This window comes from Podarcis melisellensis, assembly GCF_964234715.1.
Source record: "Podarcis melisellensis genome assembly, chromosome: 1".
In the NCBI taxonomy this organism is placed as follows: domain Eukaryota; kingdom Metazoa; phylum Chordata; class Lepidosauria; order Squamata; family Lacertidae; genus Podarcis; species Podarcis melisellensis.
The window spans coordinates 119,477,028-119,501,328 of record NC_138528.1 but is presented as its reverse complement, the minus strand read 5'-3'; the positions used below and the strand labels follow the sequence as shown (position 1 = coordinate 119,501,328).

General features: G+C 44.1%; 1 protein-coding gene across 5 annotated transcripts in view; it reads right to left on the bottom strand.

Moving 5' to 3' along the window:
* The window catches only part of MYO1B (myosin IB), a 160,258-nt gene that overhangs the window by 57,756 nt on the left and 78,201 nt on the right, over positions 1-24,301 (bottom strand). For all 5 annotated transcript variants that reach the window (XM_081908161.1, XM_081908159.1, XM_081908162.1 and 2 more), the window contains 4 exons: positions 13,813-13,907; positions 12,929-13,033; positions 9,772-9,818; positions 3,837-3,900 (listed from right to left, as the gene is read on the bottom strand). In XM_081908161.1, coding sequence (XP_081764287.1) covers positions 3,837-3,900; positions 9,772-9,818; positions 12,929-13,033; positions 13,813-13,907 — 311 coding nt within the window. The remainder of the gene's footprint in view (positions 1-3,836; positions 3,901-9,771; positions 9,819-12,928; positions 13,034-13,812; positions 13,908-24,301) is intronic.

The window sequence follows — 24,301 nt, the reverse complement described above, 5'->3', positions numbered from 1 at the left end:
CCACAACTTAACACAAACCACTGGTCCTTTCCCTGGGATCTTTCTCCTCTCTTTCCCCCTCTTCTGCCTGCAAATCCTCCTTCTCCTCGGGCTCCTGCCAGCTCCTGACACAATGCAGGTCGCTTAGTGGGTTAAGAGTGCTTCCACCATCTATTCCTTTTGGAAGAACCAAAGGACAGGAAATGATTTGAAGCCTTCAGGAAAAAAGCAGGGCAGAAGTAAAGGGACACAGCCATGCTTTACAGGCCCAGAAAACTGCACCGGAAACTCATATACGATGCGCTAACAACTTAAAACAAGAGGCCTGCATTTCCAAAAAGCGACTAGCGGAAGTACGGTAATCCAACAACAAAATAGGAGCCAAAAATTAATACCATAATATCTAACCATTAAAACAAAATTAAAATATTCCATCCAGTAGCACCTTAGAAACCAACTAAGTTTGTTATCGGTATGAGCTTTTGTGTGCATGCACACTTCTTCAGATACACACCATTAAAAAACCATTAAAACCATTAAAAAGCAGAATTCCTTCCCAAAACAATATGAAACATTTCCGAACGTACTTCTTTTGTATCTCGCATATTCACATAATTAAAAGGCCAGCATCAAGGGACCAGGTGGATAATAATGGAGATTCCAGTTACTTGACACATTTTCTCCATTATAAAAGAAGCGAGGGTGGGGGAGTTTCTTTTCTAGCCAAATAAAAACCAACAGTCCTTGTTTGTATTATCGTGCTTCTGGAGGAGGAACAGATTTGGTACTTAATTATAGCCTTGCCCTGCCATTTGGGTTGCAAATATACCCATATTGATGTAAAGCTTTCCAAATAGCCATTACTGTACGTCATTCCATAGTTATTTCCTAGTCTATCATTATGGCGCTGAAAGGTAGGGCACAAACTCAGGGATCCTGCTCAGATAGTCAGTGGCAGAGTTCTGTACCTCCCTTATCCCTCTTCTCTCTCTCAGCTGAGAATCTGAAAAGGACAAAGCATAACTTTGCAGCGCTGCAATAACTCGCTTATCTTGTGGGGGGGGGGGCGACTCCAGGATAACTTGCCTGAGGCTGCCCTAAGGCTTCTCATTGCACTAAACCAGGCATAGGCAAATTCAGCCCTCCAGATGTTTTGGGACTACAACTCCCATGATCCCTAGCTAACAGGACCAGTGGTCAGGGATGAAGGGAATTGTAGTCCCAAAACATCTGGAGGGCCAAGTTTGCCTACACTAAACAATTTGTAATTTGAAAACATTAACTGTGTGTATTACATTTTTATATCACGGTTCTTCCATCGTGAACTCAAAGTGGTATAGATGGGAGTTCCCACGTGGTCTCCAAGCCCTGGAAGACCCAGACCTGATAAACCACAGAATGTTTGCTGAATTGCTCTTTGATTGTGCCTTCAGGGATTTAAAATATTTCAAAGCGCTCTCTCTCTCTCTCTATATATATATGGTTGTGCAATTGTCAGATTTGTTAATTGTCAGCATTCACTGCAACAAACGGAACAGTTGAAACCCATTAGCACAACGCCATCCCGTGGTGCAAGACGTGACAATTGCTCATTCTGCAAGCGCCCTAAATCCTTGCAATCTCACCCCAACAATGCCATGGTTTCAATGGGCTGGAAATTACTAAATGCAAGACTTGTGCAGTTTGTTAAACTACGTTTTTGCATTACGTCTGAACAAGGATGTTGTTTTCGACTCCTGGATTGCAAACCAATGTCAAGCCTTGGTTCACAAACCTGGTTTGTAGTTACAAACCACAGAGCTTAACGAATGGTACAGATTCAAAGGAAAATTGTGGCTTAATGTACCCCAGAAGTATTGCACTAAAGAGAGAAGGGGAAGGAAGAACAGCAGGCATGGATACAACGCTGATCCTCAGCCAGATATCCCAAAACAGTTAATTCTAAAATAAAAACAAAATTAAAAATTAAAATCTGCTGCCTCGGCTGGGAGCAACTTTTAAATCAATTCATCTAAATGATTAGTTGACTAAATGTTGCAAACCACCCCACCCCCATTCACCCACTCAAAGATGCTATTTTAGACTGGAGTAGATTAACAAGGGAATTGCCAGTCCTTTGATTTCAAGTTTCATGCACTGAAAAGGAACCTCCAACGAGACTGACATTTTTAGATCAAAGGGTGCAGTTTTAACTATTTGCCTGGAGGCTAGCGTGACGGGAGACAGGATGACAGAACTTTCTTTAAGCAAGAGCTTTTTCCAGGGAGAAATGTATAGATTTGCTACTGAGTGAACCCTGGTGAAGTCCAACTGTTACTGGTAACTTCATGCTTTACTGAAACAACTCAGGAACAATAAGAGTTTGATTAAAAGCTGGCTCCTTCTCAGTTCCACAGAATGGAAGCTATGTGACCGGCTTTTGAAGAGCAGGCGTGCAATAGGTTAAGGAGGACTGTAATTTGATGAACAAACAAATAGCAGCGTTTGGAGGCTTAGGCTATTGTTCTTCAAGTAAGACTGGCTAAAGCAAAAATTTTAAAAAAGCATGCATATAACTTATCTGGCTGGGTGAATTACCATGTCATAATGTCGAGTCAAAAGAAAATTCCACGAAGGGAAGCTCAGCTTAATGAGAGACAATGCATCAAAGAGCAGTTGTGTTCTCCAGCGCTTTTGCTTAGTTGGGGACAATGTGAATCTGATAGGTTGAGCTCAGTGCTACATACAATTCATTCTGTGATACAGAGAGATCTTTCACAAACACACACCCTTTATGCGCGGCAGCTGCATAACCTCAGGTCTCCATACGTTTCCCCTGAAAGGATCTAGGAAAGGATCTTTTTGAAGAAATGACAGGCAGGGTAAGGATTCAGGGTCACTTAGATGCACCTGCCCAAGCCATCTGCTTACACTAGTGGTGTGGAGGGTGGGGCTTTAAATATGCAACATGTAGTTTGGCAAAAGGATCTGAATGTTTAAATAAGACAGGCCAGTTCTCCCTATATATTTTTTTGCAAACTACAGATTTGAGGAATTATGTCCGTTGTAGCAGGAAACACCCCCCCATCATCCAGTTTGTACAAACTTCACACACACTCACACTCACACACTACATACGTTACACTTCTGTTATAAATTCATAGAAAATCGACCATGCATCGGATTTGCACTGTTCTACTTTTATTTTACTCCATGAAGGAAGGACTACAAAATGGGGAAGGTTTGATACAGGGCAGCCATAATCCCTTCACCATCCCAGCACATCCACAGGAACCCTGCCCAGTTGCTATGCCAACCCTGATGTTCCTAGACAGAAGACAATCAAGATCACAAAGAACTTGCATATGGGAGTGGATTCAGCATGGACTGAAACAAAGGACAATGATCAGATCTTCCCTCTGGGGGCAGGAAACTGCCAACTCCCCTTTGTCTCCTGGAAGTGACTCATGGGGAGGGGGAGAGAAGGGAACCAGCCAGGTGACAGGACACTCAGGTTACCACCACAACTCCTCCCTCAACCCCTCCTTTCTGTAATGTATGCATGATGTTTCTGGGGGTGGGCTTGACTTACAGGATGGGAATTCCAAAAGTTTTTATAAGACCTTGCACACCATTTTTATGTGTCTTTCCTCTCACCTGCAAGTGAGGGGAGCACCCTGTCGCGACAGTCTTTCTTCAATAAAGACCAAGCCTACAGGCTGCTAATTTGCTTCAATGTACTCTGGTTGGTGTCTTTACTTTTTGTCCAAGGGAGCCCTCGGATTTTTCCGGTAACACCGTCAAATGCTCAATCGAAATTGCACTTCCTTGCATGTGGCATAATGAAAATACTCACAGGAATTTATGCCAGTACTTACAATTGCTGATAACTCCTCCAAGCGGATCACCCTTGAAATCAAATTCAATGTCCATGTACTTTCCCTGCAAAGAGAACAGATTGGGGGGGGGGGACTTGCATGAAACAAAAGAGGTAGCCTGACATTTTCAAGACGTCCTCGGAGTTACATGTCGTACGAGAAATTCCATTGTCCTGAAGTGTATATATTTAAGTGTAAATGACTTCTAATAATCTTCAGATTAAGATCTCCTGAGCTGCACTATAACTGGGTCAAACCAAATAATGAATGCTAATTTATTTTTAACCAAGCAAAGGAAGGATCTGACGGCTCATAAGAGCCAAGCTATTAAATTAATTTTTGCTTGCAGGCCAGATCAACTCGGCAAGAAATTTTTAACAACTGCAACAACAACAACAACCATAAAGTTAATATCTGGACATTTACTGAAGGCACTTCAACTCCCTGTGATATTTACTGGTGCAAGTCAGTTTCCCCAGTATTTTCCTCTGGGCCTATTATCTCAAGATTTACTGGGAAATCTCACCATTTGCAAGTTCCTGACATTTCTTGCCTGCCTCTCACACACAGTTGACTAGAAATAAGGGCAATTACTGACGTTGCAAGGTCAGATAAGAGCCTTTTGGAAATTTGGCCAAGTAAAGAACTCTGCAGAGGATGAAAGAACAATGCATCTGAAAGCAGCATTTTAAAATGGACAGGCTACTGAAAAGCTTTCAAAATCCTGACTCTGCATTGGTGTACAGTTGGCCAGTTAGAAGTCCCATCATATCTAGCATAGCAATTGGCTGCTGAGCTCCAAGGCAGGAGAAACAGCTTATACCAGGCATCCCCAACCCCCAGATGTTTTGGTCCTGTTAGCTAGGGATCATTGGAGTTGTAGGCCAAAACATCTGGTTGGAGATGCCTGGTTTATACAGACCAGAACATCCACATTACATCAATGCACAGCCATTGGGAGGAGCTACGGTGCCAATGCTAACTTTTTGTCCTCCTTTATACAGTGGTACCTCAGGTTAAGTACTTAATTCATTCCGGAGGTCCGTTCTTAACCTGAAACTGTTCTTAACCTGAAGCAGCACTTTAGCTAATGGGGCCTCCTGCTGCTGCCGCGCCGCCGGAGCCCGATTTCTGTTCTTATCCTGAAGCAAAGTTCTTAACCTGAAGCACTATTTCTGGGTTAGAAGTCTGTAACCTGAAGCGTATGTAACCCGAGGTACCACTGCATTGGGGGGTGGGGGTAGGATTCTTCTCTACACCAGCTATAGGAAACCGTGTGCTCTTGAAATGCTGTAAGACTCCGACTCCCATCAACCCCAGCCAGTATGGACAATGGTCAGGGATAATGGGAGTTGTAGTCCAACAACATCCATTGAGCCACAAGTTCTCCACTCCTATTACCAGGGATGGGGAATCTCCAGCCCACAAACCTAAGTAGGCTCACCAGGCCACCCCACTTGAGCCATGAGACTCTTTCTGCCAAGCCACACTCACCTGCTGTATGCCATGGTTTGTTTGCCTGCCCTACCCCAGAGACTCCAAACTATAGAGCCTTGGGGCAAGAGCAGGGCTGGGAGGAAAACACTCCCAAGGCTATGTGGCTCACCCTGGCACTTTGCTGCCAACTCTGGCCATCAACAGAGTTTCTTCATCCCACTCTTTCACTACAAACCCTCCTTCCCAGACTAGACAACTGTGTTCCACAGCACCTACTGAGGAGGGGGACATTTAAAGCCCCCACAGCTCAGCTCTCCCTACTAACATCTAAAATAGAATAAGTAAGAAAGTGGTAGAATTAAATGAATTGTGTACAGTGGTACCTCAGGTTAAGTACTTAATTCGTTCTGGAGGTCCGTTTTTAACCTGAAACTGTTCTTAATCTGAAGCACCACTTTAGCTAATGGGGGCCTCCTGCTGCTGCCGCGCCACCGGAGCACGATTTCTGTTCTCATCCTGAAGCAAAGTTCTTAATCCGAGGTACTATTTCTGGGTTAGCAGAGTCTGTAACCTGAAGTGTATGTAACCTGAAGCATATGTAACCCAAGGTACCACTGTACAAGGGTCCCTCAATTTAACAAGGTAAATTGGAGTAACAGCTACAGTCATAGCTAAAGGTAAAGGGACCCCTGACCATTAGGTCCAGTTGTGGCCGACTCTGAGGTTGCGGTGCTCATCTTGCTTTACTGGCCAAGGGAGCCGGCGTACATATGGCCAGCATGACTAAGCTGCTTATGGCGAACCAGAGAAGCGCATGGAAATGCCTTTTACCTTCCCGCCGGAGCGGTACCTATTGATCTACTTGCACTTTGACATGCTTTTGAACTGCTAGGTTGGCAGGAGCAGGGACCAAGCAATGGGAGCTCACCCCATCACGGGGATTTGAACCGCCAACCTTCTGATTGGCAAGTCCTAGGCTCTGTGGAATAACCCACAGTGCCACCCACATCCCAGCTACAGTCATACCTCGGGATAAATACGCTTCAGGTCGAGCGCTTTCAGGTTGTGCTTCGCAGCGACCCGGAAGTAATGGAGCGTGTTACTTCCGGGTTTTGCTGCTCACGCATGCGCAGCCGGTCAAAATGACGTCATGCGCATGCGCAGAAGTGGCGAAACACACCCCGCGCACGTTAAGACGCGCTGTCGCATCTTATGTTCTGTTCGGGATGTTAGCGGGGCTCCGGAACGGATCCCGTTTGCATCCCGAGGTACCATTGTATTTATAATGTGGATATATATAGAGAGGGGGGTAGATTTACATGGCAGTTAATGAAAAATAATAATAATAGAGCATTCACATAGGTAAAAGTGGCAATGTAAAAAAAAGTTCGAATTCCTAAAGGTGTAGAAATTCAGTGAGGTTTTATTCAACAGTCAGTACTGCCCATAAGAAAAGATGTTTGCCAGCAATTTGCAAGTCATAGCTGCAAAGTAATTAGCACCTCCAGTGCTAATCATCTGATCTTCAATGCACTTGGTGCCCTGGACTCACAGGGCTAGTTTTCACACTCCCAGAAACAATAATCCCTGATCCTGGCAACCTGGTGTTTCCTCATGCATATGCTTTTGGGGCATGCCTGCCTGACCCATAGTAGGGGCTCGGAGACCTTGCTTCTCAAAGTCTCCCTTTTCTGACATGAAAACCACACAAGCTGAGAGGGCAGATCAATCAGCAGCAGAAACGGTCCAGCATGGCTCACAAACACCATTTGTACACACAGAACCCCTCTCTCTGGGATAGCTCAGTTGGTAGAGCATGAGGCTTAATCTCCAGGTCGTGGGTTTGAGCCCCACGTTGGGCAAAATATTCCTGCATTGCAGAAGGTTGGACTAGATGACCCTAGTGGTCCCTTCCAACTCCACAATTCTATGATTCCCTGACTGAGGATAAATCACAGAGTGCCCAATTCATGGCATCCCTTGACTCTCAACAGATGACATCCCTTTTGAACTGCTAGGTTGGCAGAACCTGGGACAGAGCAATGGGAGCTCACCCTGTCACGGAGATTCGATATGCTGACCTTCCGATCGGCAAGCCAGAGAGGCTCAGTGGTTTAGACCACAGCACCACCCACATTTCGTATACTACACAGACTCTCAAAAGTTATGGAATAATGCTTCTCTCCCCATAACCCAGGGGTCCCCAAACTAAGGCCTGCGGGCCGGATAAGGCCCGAGGGAGTACCGTATTTTTTGCTCTATAAGACTCACTTTTTCCCTCCTAAAAAAGTAAGGGGAAATGTGTGTGCGTCTTATCGAGCGAATGCAGGCTGTGCCGCTATCCCGGAAGCCAGAACAGCAAGAAGGATCACTGCTTTCGCTGCGCAGCAATCCCTTTTTGTTGTTCTGGCTTCTGAGATTCGAAATTTTTTTTTTCTTGTTTTCCTCCTCCAAAAACTAGGTGCGTCTTATGGTCTGGTGCATCTTATAGAGCGAAAAATATGGTGATTTATCCGGTCCGTGGCGACCCCCGCCACCCTCTCTTACTGGTGCTGCGCTGCGCGACTGCCCCCATCCAGGTCGGAGGAGCACCGGAAATAGCTTGTGCACATGCGCAAGCATTATTTGCACATGCGCAAGCATTATTTGGATATGCACAAGCGTTATTTATGGTGCACATCCAGGTCGGAGGAGGCCTGTGCACATGAACCCAACTATTTCCGGTGCTCTTCTGACCCCGAAGTGCGCCAGAAATAGCGTGTGTGCACGCGTATGGGCACGCGCTCCCTCACCCTCCGGCCCGCCACACGATCGGTGCTGGAGACACCGGCCCAAGGCATGGTAATGACCCCAGCCTAACCTTCTGAGGTGCAATACTGCCAGCACAGCTTCTCTCCCTGCCTTCTGACTTTCTTCCACATCAGACAGCCTCGTGGTTGTACCTTACTACAGTTTATTTACTTAGCAGAGACTTTACATAAGGGTGACAAGCATTACTATTTACAATGACAACAGCAGGAAGGCCCTGTATAAAATAAAAAGAGATTATGGAAAAGCCACAATGCTAAGAAATCAAACCATTTCAGAAGAACTTTCCAAGGATTTTCAAAAGCTGCAGAGAAGAAGCCTGCAACATTTCCCACTTAAGGTTGTCCATAGCCTTTCTATTACAAATCCTTGAATATTCTGCATAGGCCTGACAGCATTGTCCTCATTTTCCACGAATTCATTTTGCAACATTTAGGATTCAAGGTCACGGCTTTCACTCTCCTGTTCAAAACATTTCTTAGAATGCCACAGAAACTATTTCTGCCTCGCTTTCAGAAACAGCTACCTGAAAATACAGCTACCAAACAGCATTTAAGTAAAACAAATCTGAATATGCCTTGATCCAACATTCTTACACCATAAACAGAAGAGGAGTTTGTCTCACAGAAAGGCCTTGGGCAAGGCTTTAAATGCTAACTCTGAATATGAAAAAGAAAAGAAACAATTGTGGAACATTAGTTCAACATTCCATTGTCATCTTTATGATTCTGGTAGAATCCATCAACCAATAGAATTTATGTCACACGTTCTCTTGTCTTGCTCCCTATATAAAGATCTCAGGGACGAGACCATCACGCCGCTCCTATCTGCCATCCTGGGTCGCTCTTGTGAAGCCAAATTGTTCTCACTCCTAGCCGACCAGAACAGCTCGACAACAGAGAAGGTTGCCAAATTTATCGAGAGAGCAATGAGACTGAGAGATGCTATCTGAATGACATGTGTCGTCACCCGGATTCCTCGCCTAATTATTATTATTATTATTATTATTATTATTATTATTATTATTATGTTTTATCGTTATTATTTTATTACCTCTGCCAAGTTTTAAGTACTGAGATTATTAATTTATCTGCATCCGGTTATTATTATCTTTCTCCCTGTCCTGACCATCCCTCCAAGGTTATATTTATATTTATAATCTTTCAATTTGGCTGGTCTATTCACTTAACCGACCTGAACAATCTATTAGAGAAAAGGCCGCCGCCCATGGGAAAGAGGGTCATGGATGAATGATAATCCAGCTTCTACCTAGGGTTTTAATAGGTCATAATATTTTATGGTAACTATATTCGTAATGTATTTTTGTCGGTGTTTGTCCTTTGATGCTATGGCCTGTCGGCTACACAAATAAAGTCTATTCTATTCTTCCATAGATATATAGATACACCTGTACTTTGGAATTCTCTTGCCTATTGACATTATGAATTATATTGTTTTAGATGTCTGCTAAAAACTTTTCACTTGTTTGTTTCTGCAAGCCTACCCAGACATGTAACCTTTGTTTTCAAAACATTTTAATGATTTTATCTTTGTTTTACATACATACAATAGCTTTAGTTGGACTGTGGATTTTAGCTGTGTTTATCTCCAATTCTATCTGTACACGGCTTGGAGAGCTCTTTGGTCAAAGCAGTTTATAAAATCAATCAATCAATCAATCAATACTTACAAATCTCGATGAGTTGTCATTCCTTACGGTTTTGGCATTTCCAAATGCTGGAAGGAAGGAAGGAGGAAAAAAAGTAAAATATGTCTTTTAAAAGCCAAGTCAATCTGCAAGAATAAACAAAGGCATTTATTGGGGTTGTTGCCAGCTTTACCTTCTAATAAAAAGATAAAAATATAAAGGTAAAGGGACCCCTGACCATTAGGTCCAGTCGTGGCCGACTCTGGGGTTGCGGCGCTCATCTCGCTTTATTGGCCGAGGGAGCCGGCGTACAGCTTCTGACTCATGTGGCCAGCATGACTAAGCCGCTTCTGGCGAACCAGACCAACGCACAGAAACGCTGTTTACCTTCCTGCCGGAGCAGTACCTATTTATCTACTTGCACTCTGAAGTGCTTTCGAACTCCTAGGTTGACAGGAGCAGGGACCGAGGAACGGGAGCTCACCCTGTCGCGGGGATTCGAACTGCCAACCTTCTGATCGGCAAGTCCTAGGCTCTGTGGTTTAACCCACAGCGCCACCTGCGTCCCTAATAAAAAGATAGATAATCCAAAATGAGGGGTGATGAAATCACAATGCAAACCAGAGTTTGATCCTGGCTTCCTCAAACCATGGAACGAAGGGAACAGCTGGTGGGGGAGGTAGAAAAGTATGAGCATGAATTCCCCTACCAATCATTCATGTAACATGAAACCATGGTTTGATGTTATGTCTGCACCAACCCAATGCAACACTGGTTCAGAAAATTATTGGGCCATGCATTTTTTTTTAAAAAAAGGTTTGCTTATTTTAGTCCCTCCTTCTGGTCCCAGAACAAGCAATTTGTCACTATTTTTGGTCCTACACTATGCCATGTGGAATTAATACTTCATGTTATTCTCTGTTGATTAAATTGCATTATGACCTTCCTATCTCCTACCAACTCCATAGACAACCATGGTGGATTTGTGTACTTTGCCATCAATACATCAATACATAACCAATGCTCAAGTCAAGTGGACATTTGGGCGGGTGGAAAAATGTTGATTCTGCTTTAGCAAATCTGCATTTTGAGATTTCCCAGGATGAAAGAACTGAAGCCCAAAGGCAGCACGTGTCACTGTTGTTGTTCAGGGTAACTGAAACAATTGTTCTGAAAACTTTATACAGTGCAAAGTTTGCAAGCGATAAATCATATTTCCAGTCTCCGGGCAGCATATCATTAAACATGAGGCTAAACACTGGGATCATTTATAAATGAATGCAGAATCAAACACAAGTGCTCCATTATAAGAGTTTGGAGACACATTCTTCCGCCTCACCATAAGTTCATTGTTTCCTGATATTCATGTACAGCAGATACACACCAGATGGAATGCAGAATTTGATCACTTGGTAACTTAGACAGGCAAAATCTTAAGAAGTTCTTGAAGTGTGATTCCAAACAAAGGTAGAAGACAATGCAATTTACATACGGTTTGCGAACAGCTTCCATTTGAAGCCATTAGATCATAATAAAGAGAGTACAGTGGTATCTCGGGTTACATATGCTTCAGGTTACATACGCTTCAGGTTACAGACTCCGCTAACCCAGAAATAGTACCTCGGGTTAAGAACTTTGCTTCAGGGTGAGAACAGAAATTGTGCTCTGGCGGCGCAGCAGCAGCAGGAGTCCTCATTAGCTAAAGTGGTGCTTCAGGTTAAGAACAGTTTCAGGTTAAGAAAGGTCCTCTGGAACGAATTAAGTACGTAACCAGAGGTACCACTGTACAAGTTAATATTGCTACTCAAATTATAAACAGAAGGGCAATAGGAAGTATGAAACCATATGGGATAAAAATAAATGTGGGATACTATTAAAATCTACAGGCAGTGAGAGACTAATAGGTTGGCTATACAGCATCATTTTGGAATTCAAAAATGAAGGAACATTTGTGGAAATAGGGCAGAGATCTAGAACAAGATACAGAAAAAATGATATGGATTTGTGTGAAAAATCCCACCAAAATCGATCACTGCTGTTTTGGAACCATGCTCCACATGTGGTGGGTGTGCAAAAAGATCAAAGCCTTTTGGAAGAATTTTCTTGCTGAAATGCAATACCAGTGGTGCCAGGGACACCACAAGTGTGGAAGCAGGACTCTGCACACACATCTCCACAATTCCCATCTTGCTATGCACAACTGGGAGTTGTACATGCAGCTCCCCTCTCTGATCCAGAATCCACAATAGTGGAGTCAATTTTGAAAAGCTAAAGTCCTGGAGCTTGGCTTCTTGACTAGGATGGGGAAACCAGAGGATATAAGCCAATCTTATACTCCTCTCCCCAAGAGAAGACCGGCTAAGGCGATATAAGAATATCCAATGGTGCAGATCCACTAGGGACATCAAGCTCAGGTCAGAGTAGAGTGTGAACAAACCTCTAAAAACCACTAATTCATTTGTAGGAGGTAGATGAGCAGTTACATTTAAATGCATCTGTATAATAAATGTTTGCTGGCTGAATAACCTTTTTTTAAAAAAAAATATTTCTTGAATTACAAAAGAAAGTGCAATGTCTCTTCCTTTCTTTGCAGATCACAGAGTCTCTTAGTTATGTTCAGTGTAAGACAAGGTTGTATCTAGCATTGGGTTGAAGGGAAAGAGAGCTTAGGGGAGAACGTGGTGGGGAGAAGTTGGGTAGTCAACTTACATATTATTTTTCCTTTTTGCAAAATTGGTATATGTGTGAGGTTTTTGTATCAGGATCACTTGGGACAGAGCAACGGGAGGTCACTCCGTTGCAGGGATTTGAACCACCGACCTTCCGATTGGCAAGCCCAAGAGGCTCAGTGGTTTAGACCACTGCGCCACCGGTGTCCCTTGGTTTACAATAGCAGTGAGAGAAGGTTGGGTGGGGCAGGGCGTGTTTGATTGCCTTTGATTAACTTTAGTAAGATTTGTTTGGATGTGTGGGAGGGGAGAAGGGCTGTTGGGTCAAGTTGGCCATATTGATCTATATGCTGTTGGTGGATCCCTGCTATTGTTTTTGTCATTTTGGGCTGTGCATGTAATAAAGGGGAGCCAAGCTGGTTGAATAACTTAAACCCAATAACTGCTGTTTAGAGCTTTCAACTGTGTATTCAGCAACTGTGTTACTACAAGTGAAGTACATACACCAGTATTAGTTACTACTTCCTTACCTTCAAGCACTGGATTGGACTGCAAAAGCTGTTCTTTCACTTGATTAACTTCGGCTCCTTTGCCACAAACAGCCGCCACATAGGACATGACAAGTTTGCTGGCCTCTAAAGGTTAAACAGACAAACAAACATTGCTTTCTAAGCTGAAAAAGATCCTACCCAAAATCATAACTTGGAGGAGAAATCCCCGAATGAACCACGCAGAAATAATGCATTATTCAGGTTTCAAGCCTTATTGTTTTCAGCTTTTATGCTTGACGACACATCAGTGGCGTAGCGTGGGTTGTCAGCACGCGGGGCAAGGCAAGTAATTTGCGCCCCCTAACCCGTGGATTTGTGCCCCCTAACCCGTGGATTTGCGCCCCCTAACCCCCAGATGTTGCGCCCGGTGCGGCCGGCCCCCCCTGCACCCCCCACGCTACGCCACTGTGACACATTGCAGTTTTAGCAAAATTGCGCTAAGGAATGAAGGAAATGCCATGGCAAAACCCACACGAGACAAAGTCTAGAAGTCACTATCTCCCGCTGCTCCCTGAATGTTGCTGCGGAGGAGGAATACTGCAAAGGGAGGAAGGAGCGAAGGGGGAGAGGGGTGAGCAGGCAGGCGAGGAAGGAATTGGTGGCAGAGAGAGGGAGAAGGATGGGGTGGGGTGCCCCAAATTTCCCTCTCAAAATGCTGGAGGGTATGTAATATGGAGGAGATGATCCACAGAGACTAAGCGGCTCGTCAAATGGAAGCGGGCATGAAATAATTTTCAACACAACTGGACCAGACACACACAGTTCTAGGATTCGGATCAAGAACAGGGCACCCATGCTAATATCCCAGAGTGAATTAAAAGTTCAAAGGTCAGCCACTTCAATCTGAGGAAATCACGCATTACCTGTTTTTCCAGCTCCACTCTCTCCAGTTATAAGTATGCACTGGTCTTTATCCTGGTCTCTCAGAGATCGATATGCCTCATCTGACAGGGCAAAGCTAGGAAAGAGAACACGATAAATTGAGGAGACAGGTAAGCCCCATGTTTAACACACACATCACAGCCTTCAGTCACTTCGGTGAACTGTGAAACATTTCTATCTAGGTCAGATCCATCAGCATTCAGGAGGCAGGAAAAACAATTCCTATTCAAGTCTTGAACACAAGAATTTCTCTGCAGTAGGCTGATAAAGCAGATCAGATGATAGACATTACAAATCAGTGCCACTGTGTAGTTTGGTCTTCTGCAAATCTGCTGACTATACACAACGTCTGATGGGAGGTTTGTGCAGGCTATACTCCTATCTACAGCCAAAGCAATTCATTTATACAATGCAGAACTGGGGGAAAGTAGCAAGCCTCTTTTTAAGATGTTTATAATGTTTGGGCATAAAGACACGGTAGACAGGATAGACACGAGACATGCCAACTAATATTCTTCTTCCCTGCCCCCTGGGCCTCACCCATGAAGTGAAGCAGCAGCCATGGCATATTCTGGCAGAGAGAGCTTTCATGCCACTACCTGCTGCCTCAAAACAGGGCTTATGGTGATCAGTTCAGTTGGTGGAATAACATGGGGGCAGACACTGTCCCAGTTTGCACTAACGCTAAGCCAAACCATGGTTTAGTGGGAACACCTGAGTGTGTGGATCCCCAGGGTGGAGACTGTGGCTGTTGTGCTATTCCTGTGGTCCAGCTGCTGCCATGCTGCCCATGGCTAAACCGTGGTTTGGCGTAACATGTTATCCAAATGCAGGGTTGTGTTTTGCTTCCCCCAGATAAACTATGAGTGGTAAGCCAAGAGCAAACCTTGGTTATAGCTCATGGTATGTCTGGAGCTAGGCAAGTTATAAGCCTGGGTTCAGACAGCCAAACCAGAACTGAGAAGGAGCGCAGCAATTGCAGTCTTTTCTCCAGGAACTCACTGCTTCCACTAAACCATGGTTAGGCTTTTCATTACATTACATGCAAGCTGAGATATCCACACGATTATCAAAACACATGGCTCTAGAACACAAGAAGTGTCAAGCAGTGTATATAATCTTTTAAAAAGGAGGCATTATTTTCAGATGATGGACAGTGGCAAACACCAAATAATTGCCTGACATCACGGCAATCATTTGGTGTTTGCAACTGCCCAACATTTTGGGGACACATCCTGACACCAATGCCTTTATATGTGAGGGGAAGGGAATTTAAGAAGTGTTACTGTGAAACAGATTTTCTCTAACACGCAGGAAGGATCCACAAATCCAGTTTTTTTATTTAATTGAATATCTAGTCCAAATTGCAACCATGTACACAGAAAACCAATATCAAATTTTAAAATTAAAAACAGGTGAACAAGCCTTTACAAAGATGAGGATGTAAAGGTTTTTCAAATTTAAACTGAGGCAATTGTGCTGTTCTTACAGTTATATGAAAAGCAACAAAAGAACAGTTATTTGCACTTTATTTCTTGCAACGTTCTTACCATTCATAGTTATGAAATAATGGAAAACACAAAACTATGTATTAAATGAGAAATTTAAATTTGTAAAATGCAAAACTTTTAAACAATTGCAAGTTGAGTGAAAAGTACATATACTGCTTATAAAAATATGGCTTGTCTTTTCCCCAGTCTTCAAGCTAGATGCTTTTCAGAAAAGAGTATCTGGAAATCACATTTAGAAAAACTTAATAAACTACATTTCTTTCACCGTCAGCAACCTCTTTTATGGTTCACTGAAATACCAGCGACCAAAAACCACTGGCCTAGCTCACGAAAACCCAGTAAGTTGGTGCTTTTGAGTATCGTCATTTATTTGGGGAAACTCCTTGGATACAAAATAAGACTTTCTCCACCAATAGCCATTTTTAAACTGACCACAATAAGCATTGAGTTCATACCCATAAGCCTCTGCAACCAACTTGCTGATTCAGCAATTAGGGAGGCTTGAGCAGCTTCAACCATGACTCAGGCAAGCTCAACATGACCAAGACTGCTGGTCTGTGTGCTAGAATTTCTGCTAAACTCTTTGCAAGGCTTTGATTTTCCTGCATGATACCATGCTGCTCATAGCTGTCAACTTACAGATTTGAAAATAAGGGACCAGCAGCCTCGAAAATAAAGGATCAGTAGCCAAAATAAGGGATTTTAGTCAACCAGCAGCCAAACGAAGCCTCAAGTGGTGGTTCCCACAGCGCAGCAACCCGGCAAAGGGGATGCAGCAAAGAAAACCACCGTCACCTCTCCGCTGGGAAGTGCTGAGCAAAGGCGAGTCCCCAGGCAACGCGGCCGATTTGATCGGCACAAGGCATGCAAGCTCCACCCCCCAGTTGTTCTTAGACTCCTTATTGGGTGAGCAACGCAGCCAAGCAACACAGTTGGAGCCTCCCTCCTCCCTGGCCAACAGGGAGGGAGGGAGAGGAGCTGCTTCCTTTGAAACCCAGGAAATTTAAGGGACATCATCAATAAGGGACAGCAGCGGGACATGGGGGTGGGATAAGGGACTGTCCCGGTAAATAAGGGACGCTTGACAGCTATGAATGCTGCTCAGTGTCAAATCCGCTTGCAGACACCATAAACATGAACCAGCCCAAGTAAATATTATCCACACTTTATCCAGAGCATACTTCTGTGGCTCTTGCTGTTGTAAAGAATTAGAATGCCCTATTCCCTTTTGAAGTATCCAATAATCTGCACTGCTCATATCTCTTTGGCCCTTACCAACACCGTTTTCATTTGCCAGTTTCTGCCACTATCACAGCCAGACTATAAAAAGAATTTCCATGTGTTCTTTTAAGTGCTTTTTTTAATATAAATTTTATTCGACAATAACAATAAATCAACAATAACTAAAACATCAATTCATTACAGTTGACCATCTTTAACAATAGTTAACAAACTACAAAACATCACTTCGAGTTAGTCAACTTTTCATGTTTAACTTTAGCTCTTTCTTAGCAGATCAGAAAGGAGGAGACCAAAAGAAGAAAGTGAAAAGAGGAAAAGAACCAAAGGAAGAGGAAAGGGAGAGAAAGGGGTGGGGGAGGGAAGAAAATAAGGAAAAAGGAAAAGGAAAAAGAAGGAAATTAATAAAGAAAAGAATTGAAAAATTTCCATGTGTTCTCTGCAGACCAACTGTATTAATCTTGCTGCTGAACTCCCATGAATTGCATACCATCTTAAACCTCTGATTCATTTGTTTAAAGTCATACAATAAATGTTAAAGCAACTCAGTCGATTTTCAGAGTTTCTTAGGGGCATGCTGACTGCAGCGCAATATCAGAAACTCAGGTATGTAAGCTAGGCGCCAAATGGCTCTTTAAACCAAGCTTACAGTCGCCAAGCTTACAGTCTAGTTGCCATTTTGGAGCAAGACGGCTCTAAAGTCATGTTTTTCAAACGATGGATTGGCAGTGATTGATTCTCAGTTAAGCACCTGGCTAGTTCCTTGCCAACAAAGGTCCGTATAGTTAAAGCTATGGTTTTCCCAGTAGTGATGTACGGAAGTGAGAGCTGGACCATAAAGAAGGCTGATCGCCGAAGAATGGATGCTTTTGAATTATGGTGCTGGAGGAGACTCTTGAGAGTCCCATGGACTGCAAGAAGATCAAACCTATCCATTCTGAAGGAAATCAGCCCTGAGTGCTCACTGGAAGGACAGATCGTGAAGCTGAGGCTCCAGTACTTTGGCCACCTCATGAGAAGAGAAGACTCCCTGGAAAAGACCCTGATGTTGGGAAAGATGGAGGGCACAAGGAGAAGGGGACGACAGAGGACGAGATGGTTGGACAGTGTTCTTGAAGCTACAAACATGAGTCTGACCAAGCTGTGGGGGGCAGTGGAAGACAGGAGTGCCTGGCGTGCTCTGGTCCATGGGGTCACGAAGAGTCAGACACGACTAAACGGCTAAACAACAACTAGTTCAGCTGATAACCTTGAGCTAGGTTAAGAACTTTGAGAACCGGCCTATTCCGACCTCTTTTTCTTAATGGTGACATGGACCATTCATAATATAGGAATATTCTTCAGCACTGTGAGCTGGGCAGTTGGGTGGAGTAAGCGAAGACAAGCTACAGCAATTAACTATAGCGTTGTTCACTGCTCCTGCTCAGGCTGCTAAGAAGCAGCATTTTGGTTCCTGAAATTCATTCTGATTGTGCAAATACAATATAACCGTTAGAATTCTACAGGATGTGGTATTAGTGTGTGAAAACAAAGATCCCCAGGCATGCATCTTCAGATGGTGGAAATGTCAGACACCATCCTGCTACCCAGGCATCTTTACTTGGTCGCAAGTCATCAATAACCAGGGACATAATGCGCCTGGTGCGTGGCTAATTTCAAACACTACTGCAACACAACCTTTCCACCTAGGGAGAGCCTTTATGTCACTTCGCGCCCCATTTTAAGCATTCATTTGGGAAGAGTCTGCTTAATATTTTGTACATTTCGCTATTGTCAGGTGACTAAAAATGTAGTAGTACTACCATTTTAATCTCTTTATCCCACTGAAATGCATAGGACACACTGTAAGCCATAAACGAAGTTATTTGAAATCAATTTTCTATGCACTTCAGGTCCCTTGGGAGAGGCAGAGTAATTTTTACAATTTATTGCGTGACAATTTAATCACTGTGGTGTTGTTTTCAGCAACAACAAAAATGCACCAAGTATTTTTGTCAAGCTCTCTGGAGTTATAATTGAGCAGATAAAGGCCTAATTCTTCCATTGCCTCCATGATTATGTTAACCATATCAAAGATACAAAAAAGTGTCGCTTCATCTGCATGCTTAAACTTGCAGCCTGCTCCACCTGGCAGCAGTAAAAACCTTGCAAGGTAATGTGAGAGTGAGTCTAAGAAAAGGTGCTGCTCAGATGGTGGAAGAGGAGAGATGTGGCAAAAATTTGACTCTGCAGAAAGGCTAAAATTCTAGACAGCTGTTTTTAACAGGTAAACCTGTGGGAGTACGTAGACTCCTAACCAACTCTGCAAAAGAGGATCAGAGTTGTAGGGTGACAAAACTCATCTAGTCTGCCACCACTAACAGGCATAACATCAACACCAGCTGCCACCAAACCTTGTCCCCAGGTCACCTTAGGCAATCCAAACGAGTGCCAAGCACAAGCTGAGAGCAGGTGCATTTAAACGCCACCTTGCTTGTAGAATAAAATTCATTCTTAGTCTGCACAGGAAGCCTTATAGTTCTGAGTGTCAAATTAGAAGTTAGCATCTTAGGCATAGAAAAGGACTCTGGAGGACGATCCAGAAAAAAGTAAGAGGGAGAAAGAATGTTTCTGGATTTTGTTCTAATAGGTTTTCTTTTGTAAGCTAGCTCTTTATTTTGGAAGCTAGAGCTTTTGTTTCTTTTAAAGCTGCAAACACTTCCTAAATTCACTAAATTCACATTGCTTCACCAGGAAGTTATAAGAAGCCACAGTGATGCGTTCTTAACTCACCCTTCTCCTGCTTACATGTGTAGGGTTGTGATGATGCGTTGGGGGCAGCCCCACGACTCTCACGGCAGCCATGAAGTCCTGACCCACATCAGTGCCCAGCCCTTCATACTGTTAACATCCATAGCTGCAAACCTCAATTACCAATCCAGTCTTCTGAGCAATCATGTAATTACTGAACCAAATCAGCAGGGCTATTCACTGCCTTTTAAAAAAATGAAATAAGGGCTTGTTGTGAAGTATTCTCGTAAAAGTATTAGTCTCCTACCACATGAAGGGGGGGACCCTGCCCCCCCCACCAAATGTTCTTCAGGATGACGTGGGGTACCTATTTAAGTTACTCCATACTGAGCGGCTACATTTTCTTTGCAAAATTTGTATTTTATTACTCCCCCACCCCCCAGTGCTCATTTGCCACCTCTTCTATTATTATTATTACTATTATATTTATTTATTTATACACCGCCCTCCCTGGCAAAAGCCGGGCTCAGGGCGGCTAACACCAGTAAAATTACAATAAAAACATAATGGGGAGGGACCAATTTAAAATACAAGTTAAAATGCAATTTAAAAAGCAGCCTTATTTTAATAATAGTCCATAGATCAAAACCATAAGGGGAGGGAAACATAAGGGTCAGACTGAGTCCGAACCAAAGGCCAGGTGGAACAGCTCTGTCTTGCAGGCCCTGCGGAAAGATGTCAAGTCCCTCAGGGCCCTGGTCTCTTGTGACAGAGCGTTCCACCAAGTCGGGGCCAGTACTGAAAAGGCCCTGGCCCTAGCTGAGACCAATCTAACTACCTTGCGACTTGGGACCTCCAAAACGGTGTCATTTGTGGACCTTAAGGTCCTCCGTGGGGCAGTCCCGTAGGTACATGGGTCACCACCACCATTCTTAAAACAGATAAGGCACCAGGGTAAATTTAAGAGGGATTCGTAAGTTCAAGTCTCCATGCTATAGAAAGCAGCCTTCCGCAAGCTGATACACTCAAGGTGCTTTGAATTGCAACTCCCAAACCAGCACTGCTTTGCTCATCAAGGCTGATGGGATTCAATCAATCACCTTTTCGGCATAGAGAGAATACAAAAATATGTGGGTCAAAGTATAAAACTGGCATCTGTTCAAAAAAAAAAAAGGAGATACTTTAAGATAGAACTATAAGTTTCAAAGTGCCTCTCGAGTCTTATAACGACGTAGTTTCGCGGTGTCACTCAGAAATTTTGCTACATTCTCCATGATATCATGCCTACAGCTATTGAATAAGAAGGAAGCCCTGTAGGAGTCGTCACAATTCAACCTTTCTTTCAGTATGGGGTTGAAATATCTGTCCTGGATTTTTTGCATTAAATGGACAGTAGAATAAAACACGTGCAATGGTCATAGTCCAAAACATCTGGAGGGCACTGGGTTGGCAAAGACAGATTTTCAAATGCTATGAAATGTGCCTCTCTCCCCATTGACCTTTCCTGCATAATTCTGGCCCACTTTCTCAAAACCACCACTGTTTCAGCCAAGAATCATCTTCAAAACGAGTCTTTAATCCACTTTCTAATCCTGCCCTACTCAAAAGCCTCAGGAGCAAATAAACTCTACCCATGTTAACATGTAATATTCTTAATGTTCGTACCCCTTAGGCACTAAAAAGAGATCAAAGTTTTAAAACAGAATCTCACAATTGCTCAGGCTTGGATTTTGGGAGCATCCAGCCTCTGTGAAACAGACACCCCTTTCTCCATAGATTTATGGCCAGGCTACAGAATATGCTCTCAGGTCACCTTCTATTACAGAAAGACAGGGTATAGAACAGGCATAGGCAAACTCTGGCCCTCCAGATACTTGGGACTAGTCCCAAACATCTGGAGGGCCAGAGTTGGTCTATGCCTGCTTTGGAATCATAGAATTGTGGAGTTGGAGGGGGTCCCAAGGATCATCTAGTCCAACCCCCTGCAATGCAAGAATCCTGCCCACAGTCCCTGGGTGGGCTCGAACCTGCAACCTTCTGGTTAACAGCCAGAGACACTGACCCATTGTGCCACAGGGCAGGCAGTGATGTCTTGGTTTTTAGTCCAAGCAAAACCAAGCCAAATCTTTTAACATGGGCCCCAAGGACAAGGCGCCAGGGGTCATTCCTGAAGACTATCATGCAAAGCGTGTTCTCCCTAAAATGAGAGCACGGGTTGCGGTGGGGGCCGCCAAGCCAGCCCTCTGTTGCCAGGCAGGTTAATGGTTAGTGCCTGACACAATGATTGGCTGACCAGGTTGCTGGGGTAAATTGCATGTAGCAAATTGTGTGGGTGGGACCATAGGCTTTACATATTGGGGCTCACTACTTCTGCTTTCTCTTTCGCAGTGAGCATCGGATCACCCGCCCGCCCTGTGTTCCGGTTGACCTTGCTTTGCCTGTCATGGGGTCGTCTGCCTTGGGGCAGGGGCCTAGTAGGAATTTTGCCATTTGGCTGATTGGCTGGGCCATTTGGTTTTCACCTACTACAGTACTTAGCAATTCGTCACAACTTGTAAGGTTGCGGGTAGGCATTGGTTATAAAAATTGGTGGTGGAGGGGTCAGGGTAGGCTGTGCCTGCCCCTCCAATGGTGCTGGAAGGGAATTCTGTTAAAGGAATCCAGGGGCTTGCCACGATTTCGTCCAATCCCTGAAATGGGACCAGGGCCGGCAAGCCTTGGGGAGCTGGTTGGGTGAGCGGTGAGGGACTGTTGCTCAGCTCGACTGATCCCCAACATTGTTTTCCCTTCACTGGCTTCCGAGGGAGTTCAGATAGTCAATTCTGTCCCAGGCGGGGGGACAGATAGTCATAAACAATGCCTAAGCAACCACGCACAGATTTTGTATTTTAATAAAGTTCTGGCCAAAATAGTGCCAAAACCTTACACTAAAATTACGTGTGAATTATTTCGAGGAGTGGCTTGGGGACCTCCACACGCAACAAGAAAGAGAGAGACAGAACTTTTTCGGACAAGAGAAGCACGTGTTATGATGAGATGCTCGTGAGAGCGGTACATGCTTCCCTTTGAACTTTCCCTTTTTGTCCTGAAATCCCTCGTTTCAGCGAAACGATACCCAGTCAATTTTCTGGGGCCAGAACAAACACTACAAACACAACCCTTCTTGCCCCCCCCCGAAACACTGTCCCCCCCCCACGTAAACAAACAACAGCGCAGTCTGTCCCAGCTGCTTACTCACAGCAGGTGGCACATCCTTCTCATACAATGTCCCCTCCATCTGGAATACCCTCAATGCCTTCAAGTCTAATTGACTCATAGCTCTTTTCAAACCTCACATTAAGGCACACTGCTTCCATTTCCCTTGCAAGCACCAACTCTTAATGCTCCAAGGGGGAGGGGGGGAAGAAGGAAAACCCGCCATTTCCACTCATTTTCCCTTTCATCCTATCCCACTAATAAGACTCACAAACGGCTGTGCATATTTTTCTCATTTGCGCATACGCAGTTTTAAGTACGCCACTTTTACATTTTTGAGCCACATGCTCAATTGCCTGAAACGTTCCTTTTACCATTTTATCTTTTTTTTTTAAAATGTGAGTAGATTTCATGGTGTGTGGTTTTTATAAAGGCGATGGGGAGTGGGGGAGAGTAATTGTACAAAAGAGGGAAAGGGCATGGTACACGATACTGAGAATAAGATATACACAAACCTTAAAGTTGAAGTCACACTTTTAGTACATTAAGGAAAACTTACTACAGTGGTGCCCCGCAAGACGAATGCCTCACAAAACGAAAAACGCGCAAGACGAAAGGGTTTTTCGGTTTTTGCATCGCTTCGCTAGACGAATTTCCCTATGGGCTTGCGAGTTCATTTCCTTTTTCTTAAAGCCGCTAAGCCGTTAATAGCCGCTAAGCCGCTAATAGCCGCTAAGCTGCTAATAGCCGTGCTTCACAAGACGAAAAAACCGCAAGACGAAGAGACTCGCGGAACGGATTAATTTCGTCTTGCGAGGCACCACTGTAACTTGATCAATATATTTTTTAAAGCAGAAAAGGGACAATAAATTTGTTCTCTCTCTCTTTTTAGTTAATATTGAGGAATGTCGTTTATTATAACTACTCTCAATGTAATATTTCACTACCTTTGGGGAAATAATTCAATTTTGTGATTCTGTTTACACCTACAATTGGCGGGGGGGGGCAGCAGGGAGAGATATAAGGGGAATTTCTCTGACTTGCATGCTTCTTTCTCTGAATACACACACACACATCGCTTTAATATAATACGTTTCTACAACATTACCTAGAATTCAGAAACCTAAAAATGCTAAAGCAAGTTTTATTTGAGCTTCCACTCCAATATTGGGGTGGGTGAGTGGGTGTGCATGAGAGAGAGAGATCACCAGCTAAATGTCTGAAATAAGGGTGAAACTATGTTAGGGGTGTGGGTGGCACTGTGGGTTAAACCACAGAGCCTAGGGCTTGCCGATCAGAAGGTTGGCAGTTCGAATCCCTGCAACGTGGTGAGCTCCCATTTGATTGGTCCCTGCTCCTGCCAACCTAGCAGTTCGAAAGCACATCAAAGTACAAGTAGATAAATAGGTACCGCTCTGGCGGGAAGGTAAACGGCGTTTCCGTGCGCTGCTCTGGTTCGCCAGAAGCGGCTTAGTCATGCTGGCCACATGACCCGGAACCTGCACGCCTGCTCCCTCGGCCAATAAAGTGAGATGAGCACCGCAACCCCGGAGTCATCCATGACTGGACCTAACGGTCAGGGGTCCCTTTACCTTTTCCTTATGTCAGGATTGCTATGTTGGTAAACAGATAATATAGTCCTCAACCTGCATGAACAAATGTATGGCACATACCCATCAACTGTTGGGGGGGGGGCTGTGCTCTCGTGTGGGTCATGTGACTCGCGTTAGAGCTTGTCCCAGAAGACATGCATCCCCAGTTTGAGCTGGGACATGTTGGAGCTATAGTGGTACTA